We start from the raw sequence: 21,432 nt of genomic DNA on the forward strand, positions 1-21,432 counted from the left end.
ATTTTTCCATAATAAAAAGTTATTTAAATTAACATTGCCAAAAACATTGTATATACCAGCATTTCTTTTTTCACTAAGACAGAGGGTGTTCACAAATGTGCAGTACTTCCCAGCATACCAATTTTAATTCTCTCAGTATCTGGTTCACAAGAAGTCTTGTGAAAGTGCCAATTAAAGTCACATTTTCGTTAAGATATAACTTTGAATCTGACTGATTATTGGATAAATCAGGGGAATGCTTTAGAAAATAAGGCCAAAAGCCTATTTTGGGTTTAAAAAAAAAAAAAAAAAAAAGATACTGATTCTGCCTTCAACCCTCATGCTTATCCCTTCATATAATATCGGGGAAAGTTTTGTTAAATCTCCTGCCAACCCAGAAAAACCTCTCCAAAAGACAGAAAACATTGTCACTGTTGAATAAGAATTAAACTAGACTGCATAGGTAACCTGCTGATGAGATCACAAAACAGAAAAAAACCCACCCTTTTTTAACGTAGTTGAGAATTACACGTTCTTGAGAATACGTGTTCTTGAGGTTAATTGTCATTTGTCTTCATCCTGGTGGCACAGATGGTAAAGAATCTGCCGGTAGTGTGGGAGACCCGGGTTTGATCCCTGGGTTAGGAACATCCCTGGAGAAGGGAATGGCAACTCACTCCAGTAATTTTGCCTGGAAAATTCCATGGACAAAGGAGCCTGGCAGACTACAGTCCATGGGTCACAAAGAGTCCACATGACTGAGCGACTAACACTTTCACTTTCAAGGGCACTGATGACAGCACAGCTATACATTTTTTTGTATTTATCCTAAATGCACCAGGCAGTTGAGCTATATGTCCTAGTGATAAGAAAACTTCTGGTATCCTGTGATGAGCAGATGGTGCCAGTTTGGAACTAGGCACTAGGCTAAACTTTCACAAGAACAGGAAGATAGTATCACGATATTTCTTGATGTTTATATTTCAAAGAGATGGCTCCCAAGCTTTTAAGAATTTTTAGTGCTGGTTTCTAATGCTAGCAGAGGCTTTACAAGTTTAAATACGTATCAAAGCTATAGAGGAATGATTTACAAATAAAAGTTTTCTCAAAGAATATGCTAAGAAAAAGGGTGGGAAAGCACATATCTTTCCATTTTGACAAAAGGGAAGATTCAGTTTTTAAATTTCCACTAGCAAACTACTAATCCCCTAAAATCCTAGGAAACTGTAACTATTGCCTGAACATCTTTCCTGCCTATATCCTCCACTGTCTAAGGATAGTTTAGATACTCTTTAAAGCACACATTTGCTTCTGTTTCTTTTATTTTCATTGTAGAAGTGATCATATTTTGCATTGATTGCACATTGAATTAATTTGTTTCTCATGTTAAACTAGGCTCCTGGAGGAAACAAAACATTTTTTTTTTTCCTGGTGGTTAATAGGTTTTATTGTATTGGTTAAAATAATACTAAAAGAACCATACATTTAGCATGTAATGTGAACATTGCACTTGAAAGATTTTTCTGAACTTCAGACATGCTGTAGACCAAACATAACCTGCTGCTCTTCTTCATTTTAGCTCTTTTTAATGACCATTGAAATACACCATCTTTCAGTGTTCCTTCAAATTTCTAATGTTTAAACACATTTTTATATCTTTCTCAGTCTGAGGGAAAAGGCCATACCAACGCTAGGGATGCAATATATGAGGTGGTGAGTCTACAGCAAGAGTCTGAGGAGGAGGATCCGGTCACTCCTAATAGTGGAGGGGGCCCATTGCCACCCCTTCCTTTCATTACTGGATCCCTAGTGTCTTACAGAGCAGGAGTCCGGGTAGCAGGAGGTGAGTGGTAAGCTGCATGACAGGAGTGAGCAGCAGGAGAGCAAGGGAAGTTTCATCTGTATTTATAGCACCTCCCCATCGATAGCATTTACCACCTGAGCTCTTAACTCCCGTCAGATCAGCTGTGGCATTAGATTCTCATAATAGTGTGAATGCTACGGTGAACTGTACATGCAAGGGATCTAGACTGCTCACTCTTTATGAGAATCTAATGCTTGATCTGATGTGGAACTGAGGTGTTGATGCTTTTGCTGGGGGTGCGGGTGCAAATACAGATTATCCTTAGCAGAGAGGTTTGACTGCACAGAGACCATAATAAATCAATTGCTTGAAGACTGATATCAAAACCCTATCAGTGAGTGGCAAGTGACAACTAAGATGTATCTGGTGGCAGGCTTTATAGTGGCAAGTGAGTTGATGAATTGTACAGCTGCATCTAGTGGTGGGCTTTAAATCAGGATCTTACACTTATTTTAGTCCACGCATGGCCTGTCCATTATTTTATTTATCACTTCTATCCACATCTCTTTCCCTCATTGCACACTTGTCTCAGTCACAGTTTTGATAAACCTACAAAGTAACCCTTGCCAAAATAAGTAAAAAACAAACATCACTGGAGAGCTTCTTTGAAAAGGGGGAAGGACACAATAATGAGACAGCAGAAGGCTTTAAGACTGCCAACAAAAATAAAGCTGTATTTAAAAGAAAATGGGGCTTCCTTGGTGGTCCAGCGGTTAAGAATTCACCTTACGACGCAGGGGACACTGGTTTGATCCCTGGTCCAGGATGATCCCACATGCTGCAGGGCAACTAAACATTTGCACCACAACTGCTGAGCCTGTGCTCCAGAACCCAAGAGCTGCAACTGCTGAAGCCCTTGCATTATAGAGCCAATGCTCTGCACCAAGAGAAGCCACTGCAATGAGAAGCCTGCAGTCTCCACAACCAGAGAAAGCCTGCACACAGCAATGAAGACCCAGCAGCCAAAAATAAAAATAAGTAATAGAAGTTAAATAGAATACCAGGAGTCCAACTTAAATTACAGGTTTTTTGAAACAGGTGATTCACATTCTCTAAGCCCACTTTGTATAATATGTGATGACTGGCTATCCAACAAAGTTTCGAAACCTTCGAAACTGCTTTACCACAGGAAGACCAAGCACCCTGCAATAAAATGCAAGTCTCTGGAGTTTTTCAAAGGGGGAAAAAAAGAAAGTGAATACGAAGAACAGAAGCAATTACTGAAGGCCACCACTTCAAATGTGTCTGCACTGAGCATCATTCTTAGGGCTAACTGCATTGCTAAAGGTAAGAAGTCCTTTACTATTGGTGAAGAGTTGATCCTGTCTGCTGCTAAAGTTCATTTGTCATGAACTTTAGGAGAGGCTGCAGTTCAAAAGGTGGCATGTGTTCCTCTTTCAGCTAGCACTGTAACTAGACAAACGGATGAAACAGTAGAGGATATTGAGGCACAATTGTTAGAAAGGATTAATGAGTCACTGTGGTGCGCAGTCCAGGTTGATGAGTCTACTGATGTTGAAAATAGGACAACTGAGTGCCTGTTTTTGTGCAATCTGTTTTTCAGGAGGATATGCAGGGGGATATGTGCACTTCTGTTGGCAACCAGCATCACAGCTGCAGAACTATTCAAGAATGATTTCATATCAGGAAAACAGAATTGGTCGTTTTGTGTCTGTATATGCATGGACAGAGTGGCTGCCATGACTGAGCTCTTAACTCTTGTCAGATCAGCAGTGGCATTAGATTCTTATAATAGTGTGAATGCTACTGTGAACTGTACATGCGAGGGATCTGGGTTGCTCACTCTTTATGAGAATCTAATGCTTGATCTGGTGTGGAACTGAGGTGTTGATGCTATTGCTGGGGCTGGTTGGGGGCGGGGAGGGTGGGGTGCAAATACAGATTATCCTTAGCAGAAAGGTTTGACTGCACAGAGGCCATAGTAATGTCTTTAGACCATTATTAGATGGTCAGAAAACCACTAGATGGCTTTCTGGTTTCATTCAGTTCAGTTCAGTCGGTCAGTCATGTCTGCCTCTTTGCGACCGCATGGACTGCAGCACGCCAGGCCTCCCTGTCCATCACCAACTCCCGGAGCTTGCTTAAACTCATGTTCATCGAATCAGTGATGCCATCCAACCATCTCATCCTTTGTCGTCCCCTTCTCCTCCTTCCTTCAATTTTTCCCAGCATCAGGGTCTTTTCCAATGAGTCAGTTCTTCACATCAGGTGGCCAAAGCATTGGAGTTTCAGGTTCAGCATCAGTCCTTCCAATGAATATTCAAGACTGATCTCCTTTAGGATTGACTGGTTTGATCTCCTTGCAGTCCAAGGGACTCTCAAGAGTCTTCTCCAACACCATTGTTCAAAAGCATCAATTGTTCAGCACTCAGTTTCCTTTATAGTTCAATTCTCACATCCATACATGACTACTGGAAAATCCATAGCTTTGACTAGATGGACATTTGTTGGCAAAGTAATGTACTTGGGTCAAAGAGGTCACTTCTGAATGTGAGTCTACACACTGTGTTTTCCATAGAGAAATTCTGGCTAGCTGGAAAATGTCACCTTAACAGCGTTTTGCAGAATGTGATTAAAATTATCAACCACATTAAAGTACATGCCCTTAACTCATGACCATTTGCACAGCTCTGTGAGATGGATACGGGACACACGTCTTCTCATACACAGAAGTCAGATGCTTTCTAAAGGTAGATCACTGGCCAGAGTTTTTGAGTTATGAGAGACATTCCAGAGATTGCTTTTAGAAAAATGGTCACCACTAGCAGCATATTTCAATGGCACAGAATGGGTCACAAAATTTCCTTAATTGTGTGACATATTCAACCTGCTCAACAGACTCCATATGTCAGTTTAGGGGGGAATGACAGTGTGTTTAGGTTGGCATGTAAAGTGGCTACATTCAAAGCCAAACTGGAATGATGGGGGTGGCAAGTGAATACTGGAATTTTTGACGTTTCAAGCATTATCAGAGATTTTTAAAGAGACTGAGTCAAAGCTTTCTTTCTCCTAGCCGGTGCATGATCATCAATGCAATTCAGAAGGGTTCCAATTTCTCCACATCTTGCCAACATTTGTTACTTTCCATCTCTCTGTATATATAATTAAAACACACACACACACGCATATATGTTTGTTAGCCATAATAACAAATGTGAAAGTTTGGATTTTTATTTCCTAACATGTTGAGCATCTTTTCATGTGCTTATTAGAGTCCACTGGTATACCTTCTGTAGAGAAATGTCTGTTCAAGTCCTTTGCCCATTTTTGAATTAAACTTTTTTTTTTCTTATTGTTGAATTATAGGAATACTTAATATATTTTGAATATTAACCCTTTATCAGATATATAATTAGAAAATATTTTTCTTAGTCTTTGTATTCTACTGATGTCTTCTTTGATGTACAGAAGCTTTTATTTGTTTATTTTGGCCACACTGCTCAGCTTGTGGAGTCTTAGTTCCCCAACGAGGGATTGAACCCAGACCCCAGGAGTGAGAGTGCTAAGTCCTAACTACTGGACTGCCAGGAATTCACCCAGAAGCTTTTAATCTTGATCAAGTACAATTATTTGTCTATTTTTTCCTTTGTTTCCTATGTTTTTGGTATTCTATTCTAGAAATCAATGGTAAATCCTAAGTCATGAGGCTCTTGCCCTATGTTTTCTTCTAAGAATTTTATAGTTTTAGGTCTTACATTTAAGTCTTATATTCATTTTGAGTTAAATTTTGTGTATGGTGTTACACACATGAAGGGTCCAACTTCATTTTTTTTTTTTTGCACACGCATATCCAGTTTTCCCAGCACCATTTGTTGAAAAGACTGTCTTTTCCCCATTGAATGGTCTTGGCACCCTTGTCAAAAATCCTTTGGCCTTATACGCGAAGGTTTGTTTTCAGACTTCCTGTTCTATTCCATTGATCTATATGTACCTTTATGCCAGTACCATGATGCTTCCATACTGTATGTGTAAGTTTTGAAATCGGGAAGTATTCCAACTTTGTTCTTCTTTTTCAGAATTATTTGACTTCTCAGGGTCCCTTGAGATTTCATATAAATTTTAATATGGGTTTTTCTATTTCTGCCCAAAAATGGCATTGGAATTTTGATAGGACTTGCATTTAATCTGATCACTTTGGGTAGTATTAACATCTTATCAATATTAAATCTTATAATCTATAAATACTTGATGTTTTTCCATGTACCTTTGTCATCTTTATACAGTGTAGTGTATACAGTGTATAAATCTTTTACTTCCTTAGAGTTAATTCCTAAGTATTTTATTCTTTTTGATGCTATAGTAAATGAAATCCTTTTCTCTATTTCTGTTTTGACTTGTTCATTGTTAGAATATAAAAACAAAACTGATTTTGTGTAGATTTTTTTATCCTGCCACTTTGCTGAGTTTGTGTATTCTATCAGTTTTTTTGTTGAGTCTTTAGATTTTCTGTATATAAGATCGTGTCATCTATTGCAAACTATTATATAGAGTGGACAAACAACAAAGTCCTACTGTATAACGCAAGGAACTATATGCAATATCCTGTGGTAAACCATAAGTAATGGAAAAGAATATGAAAAAGAATGTATATATTGGGTTGGCCAAAAATGTCATTTGGATTTTTCCATAAGGTGTTACAGAAACATTTGAACGAACTTTTTGGTCAACCCAATATATGTATGTGCTGTGTGCTTAATTGCTCAGTTGTATCTGACTCTTTGCGACCCCATGGACTGTAAACCGCCAGGCTCCTCTGTCCATGGGAATTCTCCAGGCAAGAATACTGGAGTGGGTTGCCATGCCCTCCTCCATGGGATTTTCCCAACCCAGGGATTGAACCTAGGTCTCCTGCATTACAGGCAGATTCTTTACCATCTGATAACTGAATTACTGTGGTACAGCAGAAATTAACACACCATTATATGTCAACTGTACTTCAATAAAATAAATTTTTAAAAAGAGCATGTCATCTGTGACTAAGATGATTTTACCTCTTCCTTTCCAGTTTAGATACTCTTTATTTTTCTTGCCTGATTGTTCTGGCTAGAAATTCCAATACTGGGTTGAAGTGGTAAAAGTGGACATCCTTATCTTGTTCCTGATCTCAGAGGAAAAGATTATGGTCTTTTGCCATTGAATATGGTGTTAATTGTGGGTTCTTTAAGGATAGTATTTATTGTGTTGGGTAGTTTCCCTCTAGTCCCAGTTTTGTTCTTCTTCTTCTTTTTTTTAATCATGAAAAAGTGTTGACTTTTGAATTTTGTTAGGTACATTTTTCTACATCACTTGAGATGACTGTGTGGTTTTGTGTCTTCATTCTGAATGTGTTGCTTCAATTGGTTTTCATATGTTAAATCATGCTTGTATGCCAGGGATAAATTTCATTTGGTCATGATGTATAGTCATTTTAATGTGCTGAATTCTCTTTGCAAGTACTTTATTGAGGATTTTAAAATCAATATATGTAACGAATATTGGTCTTTAGCTTTCTTTTCTTGTAGGGTTTTTGTCTGGTTTTATTATCAGGGCAATGATGGCTTCATAGAATAAGTTAGAAAGTATCGCTGCCTCCTTTGGTTTTTTGGAAGCATTTCAGAAGGAGTGGTGTTAGATCTTTAATGTTTGGTAGGCAGTAAAGCCATCTGGTACAGAGCTGTTTTTTATAATTATTATTGGGAGGTTTTGATTACTGACTCAGTTGCTTTTCTAGATATATATATCTGTTCAGATTTTCTACTTCATAATTCAGTTTGGGTAGATTTTGTGTTTCTATGAATTTGTCCATATTTTCTAAGCTATCCAGTTTTTTGTCATACAATTATCCATAGTTTTTCCTTATAATCCTTTTTATTTTAATCTGTGGTAATGTCACCACTCACATTTCTGATTTTACTAATGTGTGTCTTTTCCCTTTTATTCTTTAGTCTCACTAAAGGTTTATCAATTTTCTAGGTCTTTTCAGATAACTGATTTTGGATTTGTTGATTTTTCTCTATTGTTTTTCTATTTTATGTGACTAGGCTTTTGCCTTTGTTATTTCCTTCCTTCTGCTAGCTTTGGGTTGAGTTTGTTTTTTCTGGTTCCTTAAGTAGTAAATTATGTTTTTAAGTACTTCTTTAAATTTTCTTCCTATTTTCACTACACCCCATAAATTTTAGTAAGTTGTGCTTTCATTTTCATTCAAATATAAGTATTTTCTAATTTCTCCCTGATTATACATGGTATAAAGAGGGGAAAGATTAACCTACTCTCTCCTCTTGCAAGAAATTAACAGAAAGTAAAAGAAAATGTAATTTTTACTTTTATTATAGAAAAGTTTAAACATATATGTAAGTAGAGAAAATAGTGTAAGGAATTCCTGTGTACCTATCACCCAGTTTCAACATTTATTAACTTACTGTCATTTTTATTTCATCCATACCATTGGTTCTCTACCAGGGGTGATTTTATCATTTCAGTGCTTCAGTGTCTTGAAATATTTTTGATTGTCACAACTTGAGAGAGGGTAGGAGTGGTGAAAAGAGTAGGTACTATTGCACAGGCCATCACTGAAAAACAAAGAATTATCCAGCATAAAATATCAGCTAAAGTTGAGAAATCCTGCAGGATTTAAAATATCTATGTATCTATACACACACACACACACACACACATATGCAATTTAATATCTTTATATTTTTATAATATTTAATCTTTTTATCCATGAATAGTAGAGGTTTTGCTATTGGTTCAGGTATACTTTAATGTCATTCAAGACTTTTACATTTTTCCTGATATAAGTTTTTCATATTTCTTGTGAATTTATTTCCCTAAATTTTTGTATAAATGAAGATTATTGATTTTAGTATGTTAATTTTATATCCTGCTATGTCACTGATCAAGTTTTATCGTTGATTCTCTGAAGTTTAATTTTAGATGTAGCATTAATAGCATCAGCAAATAGAAGTAGTTTAATTTTCTCTTTAGTCATCCTTATGCCCCTTTATACACAAAGCCAAAAGGCTTTGCTGGTGTACTTGTATTGGTTAATACATCTAGTACAATGTTGAATAGAAGTGAAGGTCGTTGGTATCCTTGCCTTGTTCTTGATCATGGTGGAAATGTCTCTAGAGTTTCTTTATTAAATAAGATACTGATTTTAGGACTAAAGTATATGTACTTTACCTTGTTGAGGAAGTATCTCTCAATTCCTGTTTTCTTGCATGTGTTTATTATTAATGGTGCTGAATTTTTTTGAGGCTTTCTCATTTTCTCTAGATATACTCTTTTTTTTCCCCCTTAAATACATATTATGGGATACTATGGTAAGTGGTATAATAAGGGGAATAGATTGTTTGGGCTCAGAGTCAGGAAAGGGTAACAGACGAGCTAACATTGGAACTGAATCTGAAGGCTACAGAGAAGTTTGACATGTAGGAAAAGTAGGGAAGATATTCAAGATTAGAAATAATTACAGAAATGAGAATGATGTCATGGAGATAATCTATGAGCCTGTCGTATGCTTTGGGTGCTAGACTGCATTTCCCAGTTCATATTTCTCTTCTGATCCCTTCTCTCCATTCTCCTGGTCATGTATATATGCTCACCTTCTTTAAATGAAGATCCCTTATTTTATTCACCCTAGTACATCATCTCTCATTCATTATTGTTTTATATATACAGTGTTACTTCTATTTTTCCTCTTCCTAGTGCTTTATTTTATCCAGAAAGCGAGGCCTTATTTAGATATCATTAATATTTATTCCTTCTATACATTTGGTCTCAGCTAATCATGTGAATCATTGGCACTTCCTTTTTTTATTTTTTTTTTCAGAATGTAAGAGCAGTCCTAAAACCACAAAGGCAACTCAAACTCAAGACTCATCATTTTCGGGGCTAATAAGGAAAACACTCAAAAAGGATGAACCGTGGAATTTCATATCAGAAAACCCCTGCATATATGAAGACAGAATAAAGAAACAGAAGGACAAAAGTGAAAGTTTACAAATAATTTCAGTTACCCATACAAAAATCCTCACTGTAGAAAGAAGCCATAAAAATAATGACTTCGGCCAAAATTTCAGCCTGAAATCAGTGTTTGTTAAACAACAGAGGATTGCTAGAGAAAAAACACCTTCAAAATATGAAATACAAAGAAATAGCTTAAGGCAGGATTCAAATGTACTTAACCAATCGAAAATAAAGACAGCAGAAAAACGCCATAAATGTAACATATGTGAAAAAGCCTTCATTCACAAGTCATCCCTTCGTAAACATCAGAAAAACCATACTGGAGAGAGATTATTTCAATGTGATGAATGTTTGAAAGCCTTCAACCAAAGTTCAGCTCTTATTCAACATCAAAGAACTCATACTGGAGAGAAACCCTATATATGTAAAGAGTGTGGGAAAGCCTTCAGCCATAGTGCATCCCTTTATAAACATGTAAAAATACATACTGTGGAAAAATCCTACAAATGTAAAGAATGTGGTAAATCCTTTGGCAGAAGGTCTGCCCTTTTTATACATCAAAAAATTCATGCTCAAGACAATCCCCACAAGTATAACCCAGGAAGGAAGGCATCCACGTGCAACCTTCCTGGATGTCAGAGAATTCATCCAAGAAAGAAGTCCTATTTGTGTAACGAGTGTGGCAACACCTTTAAGTCTAGCTCATCCCTTCGTTACCACCAGAGAATTCACACAGGAGAGAAGCCTTTTAAATGTGGTGAATGTGGGAGAGCCTTCAGTCAGAGTGCGTCTCTTATCCAACATGAAAGAATTCACACTGGAGAAAAGCCTTACAGATGTAATGAATGTGAAAAAGGTTTCACTTCTATTTCACGACTTAATAGACATCGAATAATTCATACTGGAGAGAAACTGTATAATTGTAATGAGTGTGGCAAAGCCTTAAGTTCCCACTCGACACTCATTATTCATCAGCGAATTCATACTGGAGAGAAACCATGTAAATGCAAAGTGTGTGGGAAAGCCTTCAGACAAAGTTCGGCTCTCATTCAACATCAGAGAATGCACACTGGAGAAAGACCCTATAAATGTAATGAGTGTGGGAAAACATTCAGGTGTAACTCATCCCTTAGTAATCATCACAGAATTCACACAGGAGAGAAACCATATCGATGTCTGGAATGTGGGATATCTTTTGGGCAAAGTGCAGCTCTTCTTCAACATCAAAGGATTCATACAGGAGAAAAACCCTTTGTGTGTATTACATGTGGGAAAACTTTTAGGCAGAGCTCATCACTTATTGCACATCAAAGAATTCATACTGGAGAAAAACCCTATGAATGTAATGCATGTGGGAAACTCTTCAGCCAGAGGTCGTCCCTTACGAACCATTATAAAATTCACATTGAAGAGGACCCCTTCAAAGTAGATTTGCATGTGTGAAATCCTTAAACCAAAGGTCATTAGAATAAAATTGGTCCCACATATCTATGGTTTCCACATCCACTGGTTCAAATAACTGCAAATTTAAAATACTAAAAAAAAAACTTTTCAGAAATATCCAAAAAACAAAATTTGAATTTGCCACACACTGGCAACTATTTTCATAAGCACTTGCACTGTATTAGGTATTTCAAGTAATTTAGAGATGATTTAAAGTTTATAAGAGGATGTGCATAGGTTACATGCAAATTCTGTGCCATTTTACATAAGGGACTTGATCATCCTCAGATTTTGGTATCTGTGGGGGGTCCTGGAATCAGTCCACTACATATAGTATGGGACAACTGTATACACACTTGAGAATGACTTATGTAATGAATACGATAAAACTTCAATTTTAATTTAGTCCTCAGTTATTTAATTTTAAGGAAAAGCTTTGACTGTGTAATAAATATGTGAAATACTTTAATACCTGTTAGTCAATTTTTAAAATACCCTGAGACAAATAAATCACAATTGAAAATACTGATTTTGGCCATTTGTAAGATAAATGTGAGGTTTTTCTGTCTCTTTATACAGTGTTATACACTATATGCAACATGTAAACAGAAAAAATCTGGGTGTAAAGGTGCTGGATTTATCATTAGAAAGACACCAATTGCATAAGCTTAATACCATGTCTGTTACAACAGTTTAATAGCAAAAAAAACCTTAAAATATATGCATTTTTAGAGCAAAGGACCAAATAATAGATAAAAATAAACTGCAACCTACCTCAGCCTCTGCAACTTTTCCTAAATTTCTGTCAAACTTGGTGCATGGTTTTCATCAAAAAGGAGGCCAAAAAACCCACCCTCTGTTCAGTTCAGTTCAGTCGCTCAGTCGTGTCCGACTCTTTGCGACCCCATGAACAGGGAGGCACGCCAGGCCTCCCTGTCCATCAACAACTCCCAGAGTTCACCCAAACCCATGTCCATTGAGTCAGTGATGCCATCCAACCATCTCATCCTCTCTCATCCCCTTCTTCTCCTCCTGCCCTCAATCTTTCCCAGCACCAGGGTCTTTTCAAATGAGTCAGCTCTTCAAATCAGGTGGCCAAAGTATTGGAGTTTTAGCTTCAGCATCAGTCCTTGCAATAAATATTCAGGACTGATTTCCTTTAGGATGGACTGGTTGGATCTCCTTGCAGTCCAAGGGACTCTCAAGAGTCTTCTCCAACACCACAGTTCAAAAGCATCAGTTCTTCGGTGCTCAGCTTTCTTTATAGTCCAACTCTAACATCCATACATGACTACTGGAAAAACCATAGCCTTGACTAGACGGACCTTTGTTGACAAAGTCATGTCTCTGCTTTTCAATATGTTGTCTAGGTTGGTCATGACTTTCTGTTCCTCCTTTATTTTTCTTGTTACCTCAAAATTACACCTAAGAGTGTCTCAAAATTTTTACACAATTTCTAATTTTGTTTCAGCATTATTTTTCTTTGTTGCATTGAAGTCATATTTATCATATAACTGTATTTGCTCTGTTCTGTACAGCATGCTAATTTAAGTAGGAAAAAAATATAGTTTGATTAATCACTTTAAAGCTATTAATTTTTTTTTTAGTTTGCTGCAGAAGTCCTAAGAACTTGTGGCAGTCTTACAAATGAATCAATTTCATGAAATAAAAGCATGTTTTCCCCACTTAAGATTTTCTAGTTTTTAAAAATCTCAGACTCCAAAGGAAAATAAAAGTCGGGAAATTTTTCTAAACCTTTAAAAAACAGTTTACTCAGTAAATGCTTAACCCCAAGTGTGAGTCAGCTATTATTCTAGGCACTGGAAATCATACAAAAGAAAAAGAACAGGCCTTCGGGAAGTCATGATTTGACAGGCAAAAAGATGGAGTTGAAGAGAATAACAAATGAGTAAGCAGATTACAATGTAGTTTGCACAGAGAAATAGAAGTTACAATGATACTATGTTATAGAACACAAAGACAGTTTTGTTCTGGATGCATAAAGAAGGAATGGACCTAAGCAAGGGAGTCTGAAAGGACTAGGGACAGTGAGGTCTGAGCCTAGTTTTGGAAGAATAATAAGAATTCTCCAGAGAGTGAGATGAGTACTTCAAGGAGAGGGAGCCACATAAGCAAACATAAAGGTGGGGGACAGCATGACACATTTATAGAGTATCTGTTAAGTGGTGAGAATGACAGGTTGAAGCTTGAGAAGACGGCAGAACCAAAAGTCTTACTTGCCATCCTAGAGCATTTGAAATTGATTCAGAAATGTATACCAATGAAAGATTTTATATAAGGGAAGTGGGTCTAGCAATGAGGTGTAGAGACTGAGTTTAAAAGGTTGAAGACAGCTGAACAGACAAGCCTAGAAGTCTAGACCCAGAAGACTAGAATTCAGAGTAAAACACAGAATTCGTACTCAAAACCATCATGTGTGAATTTGTCCAGCATAGTGTATAGATTAGAATGGGGAGCAGGGGTCATAGATAAAACCCACAAAAAATACCAAATAAGGAGCTGGTGAAGGAAAAGTAATATAACATGAAAAGGAATAGCCCCAGAGGTAGCAAAGCTGGAGGAGTGAAGTCAGTGAGCCCAAAGGAGAACTGGATCTCAGTAGTGCTGGGCGCCACAAATCACACAAAAGAGTAAATTTGAATTAGTAGCTAGCATGTTGAGGACCTTGGCAAGAACAATTTCTGTTAGAGTGAACAGAAGCCACATTATTCTAGGTTAGATGGAAGATGTGAACTTCAGGAAGTTAAAAAAAAAGGGAAAAAAAGTTTGTATTTCAGTGGGGGAAAATGACAATATTTCTGTGTTAATAACTGAGGCAACAATGTATGCACATGTTAGTGAATTAAAGAGGTCACTGGAACAGATTTCCTGAGATATTATGAGAGAATAAGAGCTTAGGTGGAAGAATTCAACTTAGGCTGGAGAGAAAAGCCTGCAGAAAGGAATGCAAATAAGTTTCTGTTTGACTTGGAAGTGAAAGAATTTGTATATGCTGATCTTGTTTTCTATACAGCCAGAGAAAGATTCCACTTTTTAAGATGTTGGCTATAGTAGCAATTTTCAGATCTTTGGGTACTTAAAAATCTTGAGTTTCAGTCTATGCTTAGGAGCTTTTTTTAGAAAGTTATGACTCTGAGTTTACTCTGTACACGTTACAGTGAGAAAGCTCCACTTTTATTTCTTCTATATGTTTGATATCTGTGTTAATTTTTATTTTATTTTTTTTAAGAAGAGAATTTGCTTATAAAGTTGAAAAAGTACTTAAAAGGGTAAGAAAAAATGCTTTGAAAGACTGATTAACCCTGAGCAGAAACTGGAAAGAATTGTAGGAGTTCAACGAGTGTATGGAAGTAGATGGAATGACATTAACACAGAGGAAAAGTTCATGTAATGGCAAAGAACATAGGAGACATGATGCCTTCACTGTACTACTGTAAGTAGTATTTTTTAATCTTCATTTCCCAATTGTTTATTACTAGAACATGAATATGCAATTGATTTTTATATATTGACCTTATATCCAGTAATCTTGCTAAACTGACTTTCTCTAGTAGCTTGTTTATAGGTTCTTTGGAATTTTCTGCAAACATAATTGTTCAGTCGCTCAGTCGTATCTGACTCTTTACGACCATGTGGACTGCAGCATGCCAGGCTTCCCTGTCCTGCACTATTTCCTGGAGTTTGCTTAAACTCATGTCCATTGAGTTGATGATTCTATCCAGCCATCTCATCTTCTGTCACCCCCTTTTCCTGCTGCCCTGAATCTTTTCATAGCATCAGGGTCTTTTGCAATGAGTCAGCTCTTGGCATCAAGTTGCAAAGGATCGGAGCTGTAGCTTCACCATCAGTCTTTCCAATGAATATTCAATGTTGATTTCCTTTAGGATTGACTGGTTTGATATCCTTGATGTCCAAGGGACTCTCAAGAGTCTTCTCCAACACCACAGTTCAAAAGCATCATTTCTTCAGCGCTCAGCCTTCATTATGGTTCACCACTCACATCTGTACATGGCTACTGGAAAACCATAGCCTTGACTAGATGACCTTTGTCAGCAAAGGGATGTCTCTGCCTTTTAATATGCTGTCCAGGTTAGTCACTGCTTTTCATCTAAGAAGCAAGCATCTTTTAATTTCATAGCTGCACTCACCATCTGTAGTGATTTTGGAGCCCAAGACAATAAAATCTGTCACTGTTTCCATTTTTTCCCCATCTATTTGCCATGAAGTGATGGTACCAGATACCAGGATCTTCATTTTCTGAATGTTGAGTTTTAAGCCAGTTTTTTCACTCTCCTCTTTCACCTTCATCAGGAAGCTCTTTCGTTTCTCTTCACTTTCTGCCATTATGGGGGTGTCACCTGTGTATCTGAGATTATTTATATTTCTTCTGGCAATCTTGATTCCAGCTTGTGCTTCATCCAGCTCAGCATATAGTATGATGTACTCTTCATGTGGATTGAATAAGCAAGGTGACAATATACAGCCTTGACATACTCCTTTCCCAAGTTTGAACCAGTTCATTGTTCCATGTCCGGTTCTAACTACTGCTTTTGACCTGTATACAGGTTTCTCAGGAGGCGGGTAAGGTGATCTGGTATTCCAGATTCTCTTTAAGAATTTTCCATGTTTTCTTGTGATCCACACAGTCAAAGGCTTTAGTCTCATCAATGAAGCAGAAGTAGATTTTGGGGGATTCCCTTGCTTTCTCTGTGATCCAACAGATGTTGGCAATTTGATCTCTGCTTCCTCTGCCTTTTCTAAATCCAGCTTGTACATCTGAAAGTTCTTGGTTCATGTACTGCTGAAGCCTAGCTTGATGGATTTTGAGAATTACCTTGCTAGCATGTGAAATGAGTGCAGTTTTGCTTTGAACATGGTGCATGATTGTGTAGTTTGAACATTCTTTGTCATTGCCTTTCTTTGCAATTGGAATAAAAACTGACCTTTTCCAGTCCTGTGGCCATGGCTGAGTTTTTCAAATTTTATGACATACTGAGTGCAGCACTTTTAATGGCATCATATTTTAGGATTTGAAATAGCTCAGCTGGAATTCCATCACCTCCACTAGCTTTGTTTGTAGTGATGCTTCCTAAGGTTCACTTGACTTCACACTCGAGGATGTCTGGCTCTAGGTGAGTAATCACACCACTGTGGTTTTCTGGGTCATTAAGACTCTTTTTGTACAGTTCTTCTGTGTATTCTTGCCACCTCTTCTTAATATCTTCTGCTTCTGTTAGGTCCATACCATTTCTGTCCTTTGTTGTACCCATCTTTGCATGAAATATTCCCTTGGTATCTCTAATTTTCTTGACAAGATCTCTAGTTTTTTTCCATTCTATTGTTTTCGTCTATTTCTTTGCATTGTTCACTTAAGAAGGCTTTCATATCTTTCCTTTCTATTCTTTGAAACTCGGTATTCAGATGGGTATATCTTTCCTTTTCTCCCTTGCCTTTCACTTCTCTTTTCTCGGCTATTTGTAAGGCCTTCTCGGACAATCATTTTGCCTTTTGAATTTCTTTTTCTTTGGGATTGTTTTCATCACTGCCTCCCGTACAATGTTATGAACCTCTGTCCATAGTTCTTCAGGCACTCTGTCAGATCTGATCACTTAAATCTGTTTGTCACTTCCACTGTATAATCATAAGGGATTTGATTTAGGTCATACCTGAATGGTCTACTGGTTTTCCCTAGTTTCTTCAATTTATGTCTGAATTTTTGTAAATAATGACCATTTTATTTTTCTCTTTGAGTTGTAGTACATTCAATTTAAAATCAAAATTTCTTATTATATGGTAGTACTGTATAGCACAGACCAGTGCAATGTTGAAAAGTAGTGAAAGTGTTAGTCGCTCAGTCGTGTCCAACTCTTTGCAACCCTATGGACTTTAGCCTGCCAGACTCCTCTAACCTTGGAATCCGCCAGGCAAGAATACTGGAGTGAGTAGCCATTCTGTTCTCCAGGGAGTCTCCCCAACCTATGGAATCTTCCCAACCCAGGGACTGAACCTGAGTCTCCTGCATTACTCTTGGTGGTGGGCTCTTTACCGTTTGAGCCACCAAGAAAGCCCATTTAATGATGTTACTTTTAATTTCTTGTATATATTTGTTATCAGAATAGAAACATACCCCTGTATTCCCAACGTGCTGTTTCTTTTAATCATAAATAGGAGTAGTAGTTTTTCATTTTCTGTATTGAGTGAAATAATATTTTTTTCTCTTCACACTTTAATAGATAGTTATATTGACTGAATTTTTATGCTGACCAGTGTTGCCCTGTTACTGTTATTTAGTTGCCCAGTTGTGTCCGACTCTGTGACCCCATGGACTGCAGCACACCAGGCCTCCCTGTCCCTCACCGTTTCCTGAAATTTGCCCAAGTTCATGTCTATCACATCAGTGATGCCATCCAGTCATCTCATCCTCTGACACCCTCTTCTTCTGCCCTCAATCTTTCCCAGCATCAGGGATTTTTCCAATGAGTTGGCTATTCACATCAGGTGACCAAAATACTGAAACTTCAGCGTCAGTTTTTCAAATGAGTATTCAGGGTTGATTTCCCTTAAGGCTGACTGGTTTGGTTTCCTTGCTGGTCAAGGGAGTCTCAGGAATCTTCTCCAGCACCACAGTTCCTAAGGCACTCCTGACCTCACACCCCAGAATGTCTGGCTTTGGGTGACATACTGGCTCTGGCTCTCATAGTTATCCAGTTCATTAAGATCTTTTTTGTACAGTTCTTCCATGTATTCTTTTCATCTCGATCTATTAGATCAAAAAGTTCTATTAGGTCTCTACCATTTCTGTCCTTTATTGTGCCCATCTTTGGGTGAAATATTCCCTTGATAGTTCCAGTTTTCTTGAAGAGATCTCTAGTCTTTTCCCTTCTGTTGTTTTCCTCTATTTTTATGCACTGTTCATTGAAGCAGGGCTTCTTGGCTCTCCTTGCTATTCTTTGGAACTCTGCATTTAGTTGGCTCTATCTTTCCCTTCCTCCCTTGCTTTTTGCTGCTTTTCTTTCTTCAGCTATTTGTAAAGCCTCCTGAGATAACCACTTTACCTTCTTGCTTTTTGTTTCTTTGGAATGGTTTTGTTCACTGCCTCCTGTACAATGTTATGGCCCTCCACCCATAGTTCTTCAGGCACTCTGTTTACTAGATCTAATCCCTTGAATGTTGGCTTTACTAAAATAAATTCTACTTGGTCGTGGCATATCATTATTTACAATAAACTGTGGAAAATTCTGGGAGAGATGGGAATACCAGACCACCCGACCTGCCTCTTGAGAAATCTGTATGCAGGTCAGGAAGCAACAGTTAGAACTGGACAGGGAACAACAGACTGGTTCCAAATAGGAAAAGTATTACATCAAGGCTGTATATTGTCACCCTGGTTTTTAACTTATATGCAGACTACATCATGAGAAACACTGGGCTGGAAGAAGCACAAGCTGGAATCAAGATTGCTGGGAGAAATATCAATAATCTCAGATATGCAGATGACACCACCCTTATGGCAGAAAGTGAAGAGGAACTAAAAAACCTCTTGATGAAAGTAAAAGAGGAGAGTGAAAAAGTTGGCTTAAAGCTCAACATTCAGAAAACGAAGATCATGGCATCCGGTCCCATCACTTCATGGCAAATAGATGCAGAAACAGTGGAAACAGTGTCAGACTTTATTTTTGGGGGCTCCAAAATCACTGCAGATGGTGACTGCAGCCATGAAATTAAAAGATGCTTACTCCTTGGAAGGAAAGTTATGACCAACCTAAATAGCATATTCAAAAGCAGAGACAATACTTTGCCAAAAAAAGTCCATCTAGTCAAGGCTATGGTTTTTCCTGTGGTCATGTATGGATGTGAGAGTTGGACTTTGAAGAAGGCTGACCACCAAAGAATTGATGCTTTTGAACTTTGGTGTTCGAGAAGACTCTTGAGAGTCCCTTGGACTGCAAGGAGATCCAACCAGTCCATTCTGAAGGAGATCAGCCCTGGGATTTCTTTGGAAGGACTGATACTAAAGCTGAAACTCCAGTACTTTGGCCACCTCATGCGAAGAGTTGATTCATTGGAAAAGACTCTGATGCTGGGAGGGATTAGGGGCAGGAGGAGAAGGGGACAACAGAGGATGAGATCGCTGGATGGCATCACTGACTTGATGGACGTGAGTCTGGGTGAACTCCGGGAGTTGGTGATGGACAGGGAGGCCTGGCGTGCTGCAATTCATGGGGCCGCAAAGAGTCGGACATGACTGAGCAACTGAACTGAACTGATGTGTTTATAAGATCAGGTTTCTTCTTTAATAAGTAGAAGCCAAATGAAGTAGAAGCCAAGATTGTGTTCTAAGAACTCAAAGCAGAAATTTTTTTTTGTCATCCAGATCTGAAGCATGGATGAAATTATAACATCTAGAGAGAAGAAGGGGATGGCATGGACAAGAGCAAGAGTCTCAGAAGGAGAGTGAATGCAGCATCTGATGAGACCAGTAGAGAAACAAGCTTTGCTGATGTAGAGTATTTCTGATACAATAAAAGAAAAAGTAATATTGGAGATGAAAGCTAGAGTTAGGTTATCATAAAAGTTAAATACTACCTGAGAGTATAGGAGTTTGGATATGATCCTTAGATATTAAATCAGTGTATATTTCTGTGTAGCAAATGGCCAGTTTGAAGCCTGTTTTAGGAAGAATATCTGATGTGGCAGAAGGTTCAAAGATGACTTGATAGTTTCTGACTTGAGAAACTGGCTGAAAGATGAACTTTTGGAAATATGAGTTTAGGAGAGTCTGTAAAAAATGTTTAATGAGAAGTTAAAAAAAAAAAAGAAAAAAGAACAGAGGCTAGCTCTACTCTTGGTGCCTGACAATTGTCCTGGTATTCTGCTAAATACCACAGATGATAAAATTGTTAAAACTGACAATTTACTTATTTACTTTTTAAAATTAAGGTGCAGTTAGGCTTCCCTTGTGGCTCAGCTGGTAAAGAATCCACCTGCAATGTGGAAGACTTGGGTTTGATCCTTGGGTTGGGAAGATCCCCTGGAGAAGGGAAAGGCTACCCACTCCAGTATTCTGGCCTGGAGAACAGTCCATGGAAGCTCAAAGAGTCAGACATGACTGAGCAACTTTCACTATGCTTTCAAAATAACATGTAATTTCTGTATTGTAGGTCAGTATGCTTCAGATTATAAAAACAGCTTCCAACAGCTGCTTGTAAGGTTTTATTATAATTTATTTTTGAGAGAGATAACATTCTATGAGAGCATTGGACGAAGAGTGAAGAAACCTATATGTTTTCCTACCCCTATTCTGGTTCATGTTACACAGTCTCGGGCTTTTTAAACCCTAGAAATGCCACCTTTTTCATATACTGCTTTATAGTTCCTAATGCTGTAGATTAAGTGTGAAAAGGCAAAAAGATATGACACCAGAAGAGAGCCCCCCAGGTTGATAGCTGTTCAATATACTACTAGGGAAGAATGGAGAAATAGCTCCAGGAGGAATGGAGAGGTTGGGTTGAAGCAGAATCCACACCCAGTTCTGGATGAGTCTGGTGGTGAAAGTAAAGTCCGATGCTGTAAAGAACAATATTGCATAGACACCTGGAATGTTAGGTCCATGAATCAAGGTAAATTGAACATGGTCAAGCAGGAGATGGTAAGAGTGAACATCGACATCTTAGAAATCAGTGAACTAAAATGGATGGGAATGGGCAGATTTAATTCAGATGACAATTATATCCACTACTGTAGGCAAGAATCCCTTAGAAGAAATGGAGGAGCTCTCATAGTCAGTAAAAGAGCCCAAAATGCAGTATTTGGGTGCAGACTCAACAATGACAGAATAATCTGTTTGTTTCTAAGGCAAACCATTTGACATCACAGTAATTCAAGTCTATGCTCCAATGACAAATGCTGGGGAAGATGAAGTTGAGTGGTTCTGTGAAGTCTTCTGTGAAGACTTACAAGATCTCTTAGAATGAACACCAAAATAGATGTCCTTTTCATCATAGGAGATTGGAATGCAAACATAGGAAGTTAAGAGATACATGGAGTAACAGGCAAGTTTGGCTTTGGAGTACAAAATGAAGCAGGAAAAAGGCTAACAGAGTATTGCCAAGAGAGCATACTGATCATAGCAAATACCCTCTCCAACACCACAA

General features: G+C 37.8%; 1 protein-coding gene across 17 annotated transcripts in view; it reads left to right on the forward strand.

Annotated features, from left to right (window-relative positions):
- Positions 1 to 21,432, forward strand: part of ZNF93 (zinc finger protein 93) — a 49,823-nt gene that overhangs the window by 13,414 nt on the left and 14,977 nt on the right. For 9 of the 17 annotated variants that reach the window (XM_086408101.1, XM_086408097.1, XM_086408104.1 and 6 more), the window contains one exon: positions 9,678 to 11,782. The exons of 2 other annotated variants lie outside the window; for them this stretch is intronic. In XM_086408101.1, coding sequence (XP_086264227.1) covers positions 9,678 to 11,257 — 1,580 coding nt within the window. In that variant the 3' untranslated portion in view covers positions 11,258 to 11,782. Of the gene's footprint in view, positions 1 to 2,972; positions 3,131 to 9,677; positions 11,783 to 19,652; positions 19,830 to 21,432 lie in introns of those variants that run through there. 6 more of the 17 variants (XR_015166406.1, XR_015166408.1, XR_015166407.1 and 3 more) reach the window with 2 other exon arrangements.

The sequence above is a fragment of the Bos grunniens genome, chromosome 7 (assembly GCF_055505025.1).
Source record: "Bos grunniens cultivar Pamir isolate PY7600 chromosome 7, Bosgru_T2T1.0, whole genome shotgun sequence".
Lineage (NCBI taxonomy): Eukaryota > Metazoa > Chordata > Mammalia > Artiodactyla > Bovidae > Bos > Bos grunniens.